This window comes from Empidonax traillii, unplaced genomic scaffold (assembly GCF_003031625.1).
Source record: "Empidonax traillii isolate 1590-97213 ecotype Southwest subspecies unplaced genomic scaffold, ASM303162v1 scaffold575:size619451, whole genome shotgun sequence".
Lineage (NCBI taxonomy): Eukaryota > Metazoa > Chordata > Aves > Passeriformes > Tyrannidae > Empidonax > Empidonax traillii.
In genome coordinates, this window is record NW_020955768.1 from 218,670 (window position 1) to 233,213 (window position 14,544).

General features: G+C 57.4%; 1 protein-coding gene across 1 annotated transcript; it reads left to right on the forward strand.

Moving 5' to 3' along the window:
• The first annotated feature begins 2,985 nt into the window (after positions 1–2,985).
• GDAP1L1 (ganglioside induced differentiation associated protein 1 like 1) lies at positions 2,986–14,544 on the forward strand. Its single transcript, XM_027898063.1, has 6 exons — positions 2,986–3,425; positions 6,175–6,367; positions 9,648–9,821; positions 11,005–11,102; positions 11,225–11,339; positions 14,015–14,544. Exons 1-6 carry the CDS (start codon positions 3,246–3,248, stop codon positions 14,356–14,358), a joined length of 1,104 nt encoding a protein of 367 aa, XP_027753864.1. The 5' UTR covers positions 2,986–3,245; the 3' UTR covers positions 14,359–14,544.

Here is a 14,544-nt window from a genome sequence, read left to right on the forward strand (position 1 = left end):
GGCTGGTGTTACATAAACCCAGTGCTGATCCACACTGCTGGAAGGGCTCGTTTTCAGCTGTGGGGCCAGGGAGAGTGGAGGAACTGGGGAAATCGTGGAGGTTCAACTAGTCCAAGGCTTGCCCTGAAACTGAGGGCTAAGAAGTGAATTCAGGTTGCCAGAAGGCTGGGTGAGAGGGAAGAGTCTGAGAGCAGGTTCTCAGGGAACACTTCCATGGTGTCCTGTGGAGGGCTGAAATAACTGGTAGCGAGGGGGGAAGGAAAAAGGGAAAAAAAAGACAATAAGTCAATGTTTTTGTGCTCTGCCTGAACCCCCATTTGTGCTAGTGTTTAAGCACATCTGGGACAGAGGGAGGGCAGATATTTTGGTTCTTGACTGGAACTGTGAGGTTTTCAGCCAGTGCACTGGAACATTGCTGCTGACACTGGCACGGCACAAACCAACCCCTTGGGGTGAGCGATGGGCCCTAAGAGAGGCCTCAAGCCCAAACTTGCTGTGCCCTTGGGAGCTGCCTCAGTTCAGCTCATCCACATCAGCCTGACAATGCAGTGACTCCTGCTTTCTGCCTGCCTGGAACCTCAAGATTTATTGAAGTGCCTCTCCTCTGGGAATGCCTGTGCAGCACCATCAGCGTGATTGATGAGCAGAGGTGTCCCAGCACAAGCCGTGCTGAGCGCAGCCTCGCTGCTCCCAGCCCGCTGCTGTCCCTGCCCCAACAACCCTGGCGGATTTTTCCTATCCATGGATTCCCTCGGATCTGCCCCTAGGCGATCTACAGGAGAATATGTCTAAAATGTTCTGAGAAAGCCCCAGTGGGCTTGCAGTGCTTCCAGGACTTCCCTCAGATTGGATCCCACCTCTCTGTTTCCTATCTCAGCAGATCCAGCCTGGGGGTTTTCCAGTGGCTTCCCCTACTCCCCGCACCTCACAAGTTCTTGCCTCTCTATTTCCAGGACTAGTTCAACCAAAGTGGGATGCAGAAGGGAACCCTGAATCAATGACAGCCAAAGCAAGTCCAAGCTAAGCTTTGCACTGGCAGATGCTGAATCAGGCCACCAGGAAAAAAAAAAAAAATCAATGGAGCCATTTCTGCAGCCCGATTTTCACCCTCTCCTTCTAGAACAGGGAAGGTTCTTCTGTGCCTGCAAAGCGCCTTGACCATCTCCAGCCTCCTGTTCTCTCCCCTCAGTGACCTTTGCAACAGCTCTGAGACAAGACACTCTGGTTTCCGTATTTCCAAACCACCAGCATCCACAATCCTGCCCCGATGGCACCTTCTGCCAGAGCTCTGCCGGTGCCACCAGCATCCCATGAGGCAGCCCCACATCGACCCCTTTGGCAGTCAGGAAGGCTGTGGACAAGAACTGAGGAGGATCTCAAGGTCACACAAGGTCAGGGCACCCCTAAACGGGGCTGTCACCCCTCCTGCCCCTCAAGCCTTGCTCAGTTTAGCAAGCCCAAACTCCCCTAAAAAAACAAGCCCCTTCCAGAGGCACCACGTGCTCCCAAGACCAAGACGGATGCAGCGACCTGTCGTTATTTTATTCCCATGGTGCAGCATTAATTCATCACAAAATATACCACTAGGTGGGGCCTTCCAGACAGCAATCCAGGGAGAACCACTGCTCCCTGGTAAACCTGCTCTTTGCCTTTTCTAAACCCAAAGTGCCCCCTTCCAGTGAAAGGAGCCCCAAAAGATGCTCCTTGGGCAGCAAGGGGAGGGCGGGACGGTGCTGCATGGTGGGGCCAGCTCTTCAAAGCTCAATTTTCCATGAGTTTGCAGCCCAAAAGCGGAGGCCAAGCAAGAGCCTGTCTCTGTGGGTGTCCCTGAGGCCAGTGCAGGGTCTCCAGGGATGGGGATGGAGGATGGTTTGGGGGGCTACTGCCTAGGGGGGACAAGGCAGAGAGGAGCCAGAGCAGAGCACAGCACTTCCTAGTCCCACTCCTCCCATCACTCTTCTAAACTCACTCAGGAGTGGGACATCACAACTTCAGAGAATTCATTTTCACCTCCCAGTCCCCCAAAAAGCTGCTCCTGGTATGGAGTATGTTGATGTAGCTGGGTACCAGTTTGACCCCACACCCTCTCAGTGCTCCTGGGTAAAACTTGCCTCAGTTTCCCCACTCAAACCAGTTCTCCCAAACCCTGCCCTGTTTCCAGCCTCACCAGCTCCAGGGGTTTGCACTGAGAGCCCTTGCACAGCCCTCAGACACAGGCTGGCTCCCTGAGCTTGCAGAGCCCTCCTCCCCATCCTCTCCAGAACCTGCCCCTACAACCCCCATAACTGGGCAACAGCACTGGCAACAGTTCCACGTGTGGAAAATTCTCTCCAGGCTTCCAGAGTGCTGGAGATGGATCATGGCAAAGCCAAGTGTCACAAAGCACAGATCCAGATGTCCAGGTCGCTGTGTCCAGAAAGGGGTCAGCTGCCTACCTACCTTTACCTGCAAACCTCTGGGTGATGCTCACAGGACTTGGAGAGCAGCAGTTCCAGAAGCCCCAGAGCTCTCCAAGTCTCCCAGCTGGTTTGGAATTGCGACACACCTTGCTAGTCCTGGAAGTGACCCCCAGCTGTGCCTACTTTGGCACAGGACAGCAGCCCAGTTGGGGCAGGCACCCCAGGGCTCCAGTACAGAGCAAGGGCTCCTGGGCTCTACCCCAGTACAGGCTGCGTAACACCCGTTGGGCAGAAATTAATCTGTGCTCTCCAAAAATCACCCAACACCTTTAAAGAGCCATTGCTGCTGCTGCTTCTCATGAAGGTTGCAAGGCAGGCAGGACACCTCCTAGGCATTCTAAAGCTTGTATCCATCCCCGTGGCTGTTTATTGCACATCCACCATACCTAAAGCAGTCCAAAAAAAAAAAAAAAATCTTAATCTCTGCTGAAAAAAATGTTCTTAAAGAGCCGCAGGGATTGGAGGTGCCCCGGATTGCCGAGCTGGCAGGCAGGCAGGCAGGCAGGCAGCAGGAGCCTCGGCTGCTGACTCCTCTCTTGAAGCGATGCCTGCACGTTTCCGTGGGAGCCCCGCCACGAGCGGGGACGGGCTGCGAGTCCACCCCCAGCACCGCCGGCGCTGCCACCACCCTGTGCTGTGACCCCGGCGCCCACCGCGCTGCCCGCGCTGCCCACCCCGGCCGGGGAGACGGAGCTGCCCCGGGAGTGATGCTGCTGGAGGAGCCCATGTGATGCTGGGCTAGCGCCGCTCGCTCCCCGCGCCTCTCCCGCTCGCTCGCAGGCTGTCATGGCGACTCCCAATAATGTTACTCCCACCAACTGCAGCTGGTGGCCCATCTCGGCGCTGGAGAACAACGCGGGGAAATCCACGGAGGGGGAGGAAAATCAGGACCCGACCGACCCCGCTCTCAAATCCCAGGACAGATTGGTTTTGTACCACTGGACCCAGTCCTTCAGCTCACAAAAGGTAATGGAAAACAATCGCTCGGCCGGGTTCCCCGGCAAGGATCACCTCCAGCCTCCAGGACATCCCCTTGCCTCGGGAGGATGGATGCGCTCGGGGAAGAGCGAGGGGCTCAGCCCCGGGGGCTGGCGAGGGCAGCAGCGTGGCCGGGCAGCTCTTTGTACCTTTCACCAGCATCTGCCTGGGGACAGGGGTAGGGATGGGCAGAGGGATAGGGATGGGGATAGGGGAGCTTGGTCAAATCCTGCCTTTGTTTTGGGATGACGGCTCGCACCAGGAGCCGCCTTGGCTTTGTGCTCGCTCTCAGCCCCACACTGGCGTGGCCGGCAGCGCAGACAAAGGCTGAGCCGGGCCCCGGGACCACCCTGATGCTGCTGGCAGAGGGGAGGCAGCCCCGAGCCAGGGAGTGGATCCCGGACCCCCGCACGCAGCGATGATTCACCCCTGACACTGCAGCAGTGCCCTGGAAATTCTATTCCCGGGGCGCCCCAGCAAGAAATCCCGTTTTCCAGACAATAAATAGTAAGCGCTCATTCTGCAGCACAGCAGCTGTGTTGCAAAGCCAACCTTCTCCCCAGCCCCAACCCAGCCCCCCCATAATTCCCATGTCGTGGATACTACACGGAGAATGGGCTGTTCGGAGGGGTGGGGGAACACCAAGTTCCTCTGTGCAAGGGCCTCCTCGAGCCCCTCAGCCCAGCAGAGGGGCCCGTTCCTGCGTGCAGGCACAAAGGAGGGAGGATGCCCGATGCAGCAGGGTGGGTGCACAGGGTCGGCCCCGGCAGCAGGGGACTGATGGGCATCGGAGCCGCACTGGCGAGGGATGCTCGTGGCGCTCCCCGCCCCGCGCCGGGCTCGTTGGTATTTTTTTTGTCTTGCTCATTTGGCCGCCAGCGGCGGGGAGGCAGCGGCTGAGGCACTGCTTGTTCTGGGTTTGCTACGATCGGCCTCTTTCTGTGGGGCAGGGGACACCTAGAGCCACCACACCTGCTGGTCTCTGTGTCAGGCTTTGCTTTTGAGGTCACTCGCAAGGAAAAAGCACTTGGTGTGAGGAGGAGGGGCACAAGCTGGTGTGATGGACATCACAGGGTGGGGAGCAGCGGGGGCTCTACAGGACCCCCGGGCACAGGGGGTTTGCTTGGGGTCAGCTGCAGGCAAAGCTTCCCCTGCTCTGCCCCGGGAGCTGCTCAGAACCACCCTCTGTGAGCACAGGGATGTTTGTGGGAGCCACGCTGAGCCCCACCAGGACCTGGCCTTGTCTGCAAAGGGATTTTTGGAGTTTCACACAGGATGCCAGCCATATCCCAGTGCTGTGAGGACCAGGAATGTTTCATCACCCCTGTCTGGGACCCGAGGTTTCCCTTGCCCTCAGGCTCTGGGGTGCCCTGTGCTGCCTCATGCCCAGCAGCTGCCTCCTGCCAGGCCTTCAGACTCAGCTCCTGAGAGAAGAACAGGGAAACCACGGGGAGCTTGGGGCTGGATACCCCAGGTGGTCTTGGCCAAGGTTTATTTATCAGCTGGGAGGAAAAGGCCCTGAGCAAGTTGCATCTGAGGGACCCAGGCTCTCTCTTGTTTGACTTTAAAAGAAAAAATTAACTTGCCAGCCCCGTGAATAATTAATGACTAATTCCCCAGGAACTCTGAAGTGCTCATAGAAATGCTTATATATGTTAAGTTGTATTTTTAGCTGCTGCTGGTTGGATGAAAACAAGCCCTTTTCTCTCATTCAGTGTTTCTGTAAATCGTGGCTTTCTCACATCCCCCGAGGGCTTTTTTTGTGTGTGTGTTTGACATACTTAGTTCATAATGGTCAGGTTTTATAAGCCAGAAGCCCAAAATGCCATCCCTGAGTGCATATTCAACACCATCTCACACCCAGAGCAAAGCAGCAGCATCAGCCCCGAGGCACAGCAATGGGGATGGGGATGGTGTCCTACATCCAGCCCCACTCCTGCCTCATCCTACTCTCCCACAAGGCTGGACTCAGCTTTCCCACCCATGAGACGGGTGGGTGCCACCCCAGTAGTGCTGCTGGCTGGCCCTGGGCTGGAGGAGGGCAGTGGCAGGGGAAGGGGGAGGCAGAAGGTTTGGCACAAGAGGTGCAAAGAGCGTGGGCGATGGCCTTGGGCTGGCAGCAGCATGGAGAAGGAGGGGGAGGAGGAGAAGGAATGCTGTATGGGGCCACAGGAGCTACTTGAAATTCCCCACGAAATGGAGCCTTCCCCCTGCTCAGAATGTGCTGCCAAAGCCAGAGTCCGCTCCTGAGAGTGGGACATACCTGAGTCAGCATCCAGGTCTCAGGACCCATTGAGTGCAAGTGCGAGGCATAACATTGCTGTGCAGCCTCTGCTCCCTCCTCTTCCTCTTCCATTTCTTCCTCAGGTATGTGCTGGGATCCACAGCAGCATCACTCATTCCTCCCATCTGGGAGGGATTGGCTCCAGCCCCTCTGCCACACAGTCCACCAGCCACAGAGAGTGAATGGTCCACGATCCTGAAAATATAGGATGGGTTTGGGTATCCTCTCCTTGCTGGGAAGGCGAATCTTTCCTTGGCTGCCTGGGTTTTGCAGCTGCCCCACGCCAGCAGCTGCTGGGCTCCCTGCAGGACAAGCACATATCCTGGCACATTTCTGTGCTGAAGCTGCAGGGGAGGGTCTGGGGGTGCCACGGGGTGGTGGGGGGCACTGAGGGCCCCGGGGAGCAGCTCGGTGCGTGGGGCTGAGCCCTCTGTCCCCGGCCTCTCGCCCCAGGTGCGGCTGGTGATCGCAGAGAAGGGGCTGCCCTGCGAGGAGCGGGATGTCAGCATGCCCCTGATGGAGCACAAGGAGCCCTGGTTCATGCGGCTCAACCTGGGGGAGGAGGTGCCCGTCATCATCCACAGGGACAACATCATCAGCGACTACAACCAGATCATCGACTACATGGAGAAGAACTTCACGGGAGGTAACAGAGGGGTGGGCTGTGTCTCAGGGGAAACTCGGGTCTAGCCCAGATGCCGTTTGCCAAACACACCCACTTCTGACTTCAAAGTTTCTCCTTCACCCCAGAAGAGCAGCAAGTCACCATCTCTCTGCAAACTTCTATGTTTTCCCATGAGATTGAAGATTTTCCAGCAGAAATCCCCAAATGCCCCGTGGAATGCTGCTAGAGGGGCTCTGAGGGGTGCGTGGCTGGGTCCCCCCTTTTTCTGCCTTGGCATCCACGCTCCCAAACTAGAACATTTCCCATGTCAGTGCCCATGGTGTGTGGTGGTGTCTCACCAGAGCCAGTGGTGGGGCACAGCCCATGGGAACATTTCTGGCTTTGGCCACCTTCTTACTTTGGCCTTTGGTAGTTGTATAAAAGTGGCTGTAAGGGGCCCTGCTGGGGTTTAGACCAGGTGCTGCTGCCCCTCTCCCCTTCCTCAAAGACCCCTGGGCAGGGGACCCTGCTGTCCCTGGTGCTGCTGTGCCTCAGAGAAAACAGCCTCTTTAAAAACGCAGCCAGTGGTGCCGGGGACCATGGGAGGATGATGTGACACAAACCTAGAGGAAGGGACAGGCAGGAGAAGGAAGCTCTTATTCCCCCTGGAGCAGGGCTGCAGGCAGTGGCAGGCTGAGCCTGGCTCACCAGGGTGCTGAGGCAGCGCTCAGAGTCAGTTGTTGGCTCAGCTGCTGCAGAGAGCAGCCTCTCCCTGGCACCTCGCACCCCTTTGCTCTCCTGTCCCCAAACCCAGGGGCTGGCAGGCTGGGACATCCACCAGGGAGGCTTCAAAGCCGAGCAGGGAGCTCAGGCTGTGCCATCACGACGTTCGCCCCGGCATCCATCCCCCCCTTGCAACAGAGACATCAAAAACATCCCAAAATAGCTCCCGAAGCAAGGGCGCCTTGCCAGCTCAGCTGCTGTCCTCTCCCGGCCCCGCCACCGTGCTGCTGCTCGGGGGGGGCACGGAGCTCCCTCCCCGGTGGGGCAGCAGGGCTGGGCTCTGTCAGGAGCATCCCACACCAGCAGCAGGTCCCAGGGAATGGCACTTTCCTGCCCAGCAGCAGTCCCTGGACTGAGGGGCATCGGGCAGAGCTGACCCACAGGGTCCCTGCACAGCTTCACCTGCTCTCTGCGAAGGGCAGGTGGTCCGACATATGTGACGACAGGCTGTGCCCAGCAGGAGGGGAACACAGAGCTGCCCGAGCACTGGGAAACTCCTGACTTTGAGATTTTCCAGCCAGGTGCAGTTTCTTACCTTTTTTCACTGAGAAATGGAGAGGGGAATCTCCGGGGAAGAGGGCCCAGAGCATTGCTCCATGCTCTGCTCCGACCGTCACCCAGCAATGCAGCTGGGAAAGGCATTATCAGGGTGCTGTGGCATTAGTCTGAGGGGGAATCACCTGCCTTGCAGAAATGTGTAGAGCTTGAGAAGGCCTTTGCAAAGGTGTAATTTCTGAGGTGTGTTTTCCCCCGGGCTGGGAGCATGATCTTTTCAGCTGCTCGCACACACACACTGAGGGTCAGCTATCAGTAAAGGGTGATGTGATGAGAAATAATTTCCTTTCCCCAAAATAGCAGTTGAATAGTGCTAGTAAGCCACCTTTGAGGGTGCTTTTCACTTAGGCACTGCCCAGCACTGCCCAGAAACCACCAACAAGTAGACCGGGGCAATTCCCCCTGGGCAAGGGTCTCCTCCAAGGGCTGCACCCACTTGCCCGGCCCATTGCTCGCTGGCTGTACGCAACAGCACCCCATACATGCAGGCCTGCCACGGCATGCAAAGGCAAGCCAAGCGCCATCCCACTGGAAAACCTCCCTGGGACACGCTGAAGGACGCAGGCCAGCAGCCAGCACGCCACAATTTCATTGTGGTCACTCCATCTTCCTGCCGGACGGGGCAGTCACTGGGGATGTGCTGCTTTCCAGCCTCCACCCTGCCCTTCAGGTGCTGGCCAGGAGCCCTAGGGAAGGAGCACTCAGGCTGTAGGTCAGTTATTATTATTATTTCACTCATCCAGTCGCTTTTTTCGGATGGAAAATCCCTGCTTGGAGCCCAGGCAGTGCAGGCAGAGCTCCCGAAACCTCCCCTCACTCAGGGGACAGGGACGCTGATGCCCGACAGTGGGAACAACTTATGGAGCCTTCCAGCTGAGACAGTCCAGATCAGAGCTATGAGGAGGTTTGCCATGCAGGACCTGCCAAAATTTCCCTGGCTCCCATCCATCCACAGACACCGGCAGGCACGACGATAGCAAGGTGAAGATGTGCATCCCTGCCAGGAGGGCATTGCTGTGCCCCCTGGCAGCAGGGCTGGGCAGAGCAGAGCTGTCATTTCAGGCCCTGAAAGAAGGAGCTGCATTTGCCACACCTGCCAAAGTCCTTCTGCCAGTGTGCCCTGGCTCAGATGGAGACACTGGCACGTGGGCAACAGATTCACTGAGTCCTGGTGGGAGATTTACTCACTACCTGGGAACTGCTCTCTGCAAACACCATAAACATTTATGATCCCATCAAAAAATAGACTTGGTGTTCTTGGGGGGAGACAAGAGCAATGCATCTCTTCCTGTGGTGTCATCTGTCATGTGTTTGGAGCTGAAAGTGTAATAAAAAGGGGCACAATGCAAACTGCCATCCATGAGAAGTGACTAAAACCCAACAAGGCAGGGAGGAGCAGAGCTGTCTGGGGTGAGGATGCTCCTGCAGCTGAAACACTGGCTGAGCATGGAGGGAAAATCCACTGGGCTCCTTTGGTCACCCCGATTGCCCATTCTGGGATTTACAAAGAAGCCCAAGAGAATGAGGTACCTCATTGCCACTGGTGTAAAAGAGCATGTAACTCAGGAGATCTCCAACTCAAATCCCCATCTTTTAGCTCTTTTCTGCAGAACATGAAGATTTTGCTCCTGTTCTAAGAGATGTGAAATCACAGTGTGCAGATCCAGGGGCTGCAGAGACCAGGGCTTGCTACACTGACCCTCGGGGACGTGGGGGCTGTGGGGCTGGGTGATGGCATCCTTACACTTCTCTGTGGTCCTGTGGGTTTGCCCATCGCTGGGCATGGGCTGGATGTGCTCCTGGATGGGATGGGAAGAGGGCAGAGCGTGAGTCCAGATTTGAGTGGACGCACCGCCTCAGCCAGCCCTGCTGGGGGGTGCCTCAGGCTGGACTTCACACCGGTGTCCAGCGCAGGCTAATGAGCCTCTAACGAGTTCCTGAGCACCCCCAGGTGCCACTAACAGCTCTCCCTTTGTCCCGGCAGAAAACGTCACGCAGCTGATCCCGGAGCCGGGCAGCCTGCTGCACTCCCGCGTGCTGCAGTACCGGGAGCTGCTGGACTCGCTCCCCATGGATGCCTACACGCACGGCTGCATCCTGCACCCCGAGCTCACCACCGACTCCATGATCCCAAAGTACGCCACCACTGAGATCCGCAGTAAGTCGCCTTTCCCGCGGGGCTGCCCGGGGCTCCCAGGCTCCCTTCGGCTGGGATCGGCTCCACAGCCCAGCCAGGCACCCTGCTCCTGCTCATCCCCCCTTTCCACCAATGCAGGCAGGGACAGAGCTGGGAAATGGCAAAGCACAGCTGATCTGAGAGCTGCAGGCACTCAGCAGAGGCTTCCTGGCTCGGGGGGTGTCTGGGCTCTTGTGGGCCCTGCACGATTCTCCCCAGCTCTTTTTAGGGCACAGGAATCAGTCCCTCTCCTCCCAGAGCACTGAGGGCACAGGCAGGAGAGCGCAGCCAGATTGAGTTGCAGGCGGTGGATGAATCGGCATAAGTCTGTGTACCTGACCTTCAAGCGCTCATGAAACATTGACGATGCTTAATATAACTCCACGGCAAGGGTTTGCTCCTGGAGAGAGTTCCTGGCCGGAAAAGCGACCTTGTCAGGAGGGTATTGGCATGTCCCACGTCTCTCCCTCCTTTGTCCCCTCCCCAGAGGGTGCTGCTGTGATGGCTTCAGCCCCTGTCTGCCTCACATCACCTCCCCAGCACCCTGCTGAGATCCCCTTGTCCAAACCTCCCTCGCTGGTGGCGTTTTTCCCGAGCCAACAGAGGGGCTGTGAGCAGGTCTGGTGGGCCCACAGTGGCCCTCCTGCCCAGCACATCTCCTGCACCCAGGGGATGACTCAGCTGCAGTGGGTGCTGAGGAAAAATTGATGTAGTTTTGTCCCAGGGAGAGGGTGAACCCTGCTGGGAATGGAGCTGCAGGAGCCAAGTTATGGGGAAGCTCGGGGAGGTTCTCACAACAGACAGATCTCCCAGCAGGTCTAATAGGAATTCAGCAGAGGAAACGAAGAGCTGGAACTCTCCCTGAAACCTGCAGAGCTGGGACTCCCCAAGGCCAGGGAGGGGGATCTGCTGTGCCCTGCAGCCAGCACTGCCCTCTGGGTGGATGGCAGGGCTGTCAGAGCCTCAGACACTGAGCAGTGCCCCAGACACCACCCTGGATGGCAGCAGCAAGCCATGAATTTGTCCCATTTTGGCTCTCTGGGGTGTTTTTCTTGGTGGTAAGACAGTATTTGAATGCAGGAGGAGGGGCTTTGCTATCAGATACAAGGTCACCCCGAGCCCTGCCAAACACAGCCCCCCAGCCCCTCTGTCTGTCTCCCCCCAGGACATTTAGCTAATGCCAGCACAGACCTGATGAAGCTGGATCACGAAGAGGAGCAGCAGCTCTCCGAGCCCTACCTCTCCAAGCAGAAGAAGCTCATGGTGAGTGGATCAAAGCCACACTGCTGGTGGGAGGGACACGACCCACGGACCTGCCATGGGTAACAGGTACCTTTTGTCCCTGCATCCATCCATTCCCCATCCTGACCCTGCTCTCCACCCAGGCCAAGATCCTGGAGCACGACAACGTGAACTACTTGAAGAAGATCCTGGGAGAACTGGGGATGGTGCTAGACCAGATCGAGGCCGAGCTGGAGAAGAGGAAACTGGAGTACCAAGGTAGGCACTGGGCTGTGTTTATGGGGTGTTTTTCCACACGAGGTTGAGGTGCAACACCAGAAACAGCCAACAGCTTTGTGCCTGCTGAACATCCCCCACAGGGAACCTGTGACGAGTCTGGGGCTGTCTCTGGTCTCATCTGGTTTTGGGTGCACTGATGTCATTGCAGCCATGCAGTCTCCCTCTGCCTGATGGAGGGGCTGAGATGCTCTGTCTGGTTTTGGAAGCAGCAGGCTGGCCTCAGGCACTTGCACCAGGAGGAGCACAGGCTGCTGAAAATGCAGGGCTGGGGACATGTGCTGCAGCCAAGCCCCCTCTGGCCACAGGGCTGTGGCACATCCCACATGGAACACGGGCAGGGAAGCCAAGGAAGCTGATGGGCCCTGGAGCGGTGGGAGCCTTTACAGAATCTGCGTCACACACCAGCGGGTGGGAGAGAGCGACACCAGCCATCCCTGACAACAAACATACTGCTGAGGGCCACCCCCGTGCCCTGGCAGTCAGGGGTGCCCGGGCACAGCTGGGCAGAGCTTGTCCTGCTGTCACCCCGGGATGATTCCGTCCTCCTCCCATCCCTGCTGCTGGCAGGGCTCGAAACCCCCTCCCTGAGAGGGCTGGCAGCTGCCAGTGCCACGGTGCCAGATCCAGAGCAGAGCCCAGACACAGTTAATCAGGGGATGGCCCCAGAGCTGCCCCTGCCCTGAGGGACAGCCTGGGCCCTGGGGAGCCGTGCGTCACGCTCGGGGCTGCACTGAAGGGCCCTCGGCGCTGCCAAGGCCGGGCCACGCAGGGCATGGGGCTGAGGATTTGCCAAGAGCCCTGATGTGTTCACAGCAGCCCCCTGTGCTGCCCTAATTTCCTCCAACACCCTCATTAACCGACCCAAGGGCTGGGACAGCTCAGCAGAACTCAGCCTAATGAGGTGCCCTCGGGGGACATCCCGGGTGCCCGGAGCAGAGGGGTGGCTGCCTCTGCCAGCACCGGCTGCTCCGCTGCCTTCCATCCCTGCCTGCTGCTCCTGCCCTCTGCTCCCGGCCCTGCCGTGCCCAGGGCCAGGTCAGGATCTGAGCAGTGGGCACAAGCACCAGCCCTTTGGCAATGTCCCAGGATCTGCAGTGCAGCAGCTCTCCTCCCACGCAGCCCCGGCTGCCGGCGATGCAGGCAGGGCAGGCGGGAGGGGGGTGGGAGATGCTGCAGGAGCACTGGGAGACCCCTGCCACGGGTACCCCGTTCAGCTGGGACAGGCTGATCCAAGCTGGGGCTGCTGTGGATGCAGAGGGGACGAGTTGCTTTGGCCTGTGCTTCTGCTCCACCTCGGTGCTGGCAAGGGGTGCTGGGGCATCCCACAGGCAGGTCCAGACCTCAGCAGCAGGTGTAAGCCCAGAGCCAGGAGGGAGAGGGGTGGCTCTCTCCCGAAGTCACCCCATCCTCAGAGGTGCTTTCTCCGTCCCCTGCAGCAGTGTTTGGGGTCAGGCAGCCACCTCTGAGCCGCAGCACCCGCAAGGTCCCACAGCACCCAGGAGGCTTTGGCTACAGCACCCCCACAATTCATTAGTCACCAAAAACATTTATTGACTAATTAGGCACAGGCAATCTGTCCACTCGGGCAGTGCCTCCAGCAGGATTAGGCAGGCTGCCAAGCAGCTACAAATGAGGGCTGCTAATTACCTATAATTGCCCTGGCGTGGTCCTGCAGGCAGCCCTGAAGCACCACTGCCTGCACTGGGGTGCAGTACAAGAGCCTCTCTCCCCTTTTGTGATATAATAGCCACAGGACAGCAGAAGAGCTCCAGAATTAACGATTTGGAGCAAAGCTGGGGGCTGAGGCTGGATGGGGCCATGTTTTGTGCCCCTTCTGCTGTTCCTCCTTACCTGCACCTCCCTCAGCTCCATCCCAGCCCTGCTCCTTAGTATTGAAAGGGCACTGAAGGAGTGCTTAACAATCCTGGCCTGAGATGGCTTTTTCCAGCCTAACAGCAGCTTGGTTTATTTCTAGATGTCTCTCTGGTGAGGTTATTGCCAGGGTCACCCATTATCAGCAGCCATCAACCCTTTGGTTTCTTTCTTCATGCCCTGCACTTACTTTAAGATCTGCTTCCCCCAAAAGCCTGGATTTTGGCACAGACATGCTGCCAGTTTTGGTGTCCTGGAGCAGGGTCCCTAGTGCAGGAGGCAGACCAAAGGCAGAACCCCCCCCAACAGCACGCAGGGAGAGCAGCCAGGCCAGCCAGCAAATGGTTTCGATTCCTGAGGATTTCTTGCATCCCTAAAATAGGAGAAGTTGATGTGACACTCCTGAAACAGCTCCTGGTGCAGCCAAGGGCAAACACTGCTGCTCTCCCCCCGCTCCAGCACAGCAGAAGGGGTCACTGCATCTTCCAGGGCTCTTTTCCAGGGACCTTCTGGGTACAAGAGGATGTCATCTCCTGCTGCTCTGGACTTGGGGGAGAGGCAGCAGAGCCATTTTGCAGACAGGGATTTGTATATCCACTTGAACTATAAATTATCCCATAGCCTGGTAGATGGGGTCTGATCTCTAGGCTCACCAAAGAGCTGGGAAAAAACATCCCAGAATGGAAACAAGATGCTCCTGCCCCCATGGATCTTTTGAGCAAGGCCTTAGGTGCCCACCCAAGGTATCCCTTCCTCACCTGCTCTGCCTCTTCTCTCTCCAGGGCAGAAGTGTGAACTTTGGCTCTGCGGATGCGTCTTTACTTTGGCCGATGTCCTGTTAGGAGCCACCCTGCACCGCCTCAAGTTTCTGGGACTCTCTAAGAAATACTGGGAAGACGGCAGCAGGCCCAACCTACAGTCCTTCTTCGACAGGATACAGAAACGCTTCGCCTTCAGGAAAGTTTTGGGAGACATCCACACCACGCTCCTCTCGGCAGTGGTGCCCAACGCCTTCAGGCTGGTCAAGCGGAAACCCCCCTCCTTCCTTGGAGCCTCCTTCCTCATGGGATCCCTGGGGGGAATGGGATATTTTGCTTATTGGTACTTAAAGAAAAAATACATCTAGTGCTGACTGCTTGGTGTTTAGTTTGGTGTCTCTGTGCTGTGTGAAATTATGATGAAGCCTCAGTAACTGTAATGAAATTTGAAGCAAGGTAATGAATAATTATATTGTTTAATGTAACATTCCATAGTCTAGAAGTAGAAACCTATATTCAAGGAAATAAGACAACAACAAGAACAAGAACAAAAA

What these genes read in the sequence shown, in the direction of transcription:
- GDAP1L1 (XM_027898063.1), top strand. Translation starts at nt 3,246, where the DNA reads ATGGCGACTCCCAATAATGTTACTCCCACCAACTGCAGCTGGTGGCCC. An exon ending in GGAGAAGAACTTCACGGGAG is followed by an intron (nt 6,368 to 9,647) that starts GTAACAGAGGGG and finishes TTGTCCCGGCAG; the next exon opens with AAAACGTCACGCAGCTGATC. An exon ending in CGCCACCACTGAGATCCGCA is followed by an intron (nt 9,822 to 11,004) that starts GTAAGTCGCCTT and finishes GTCTCCCCCCAG; the next exon opens with GACATTTAGCTAATGCCAGC.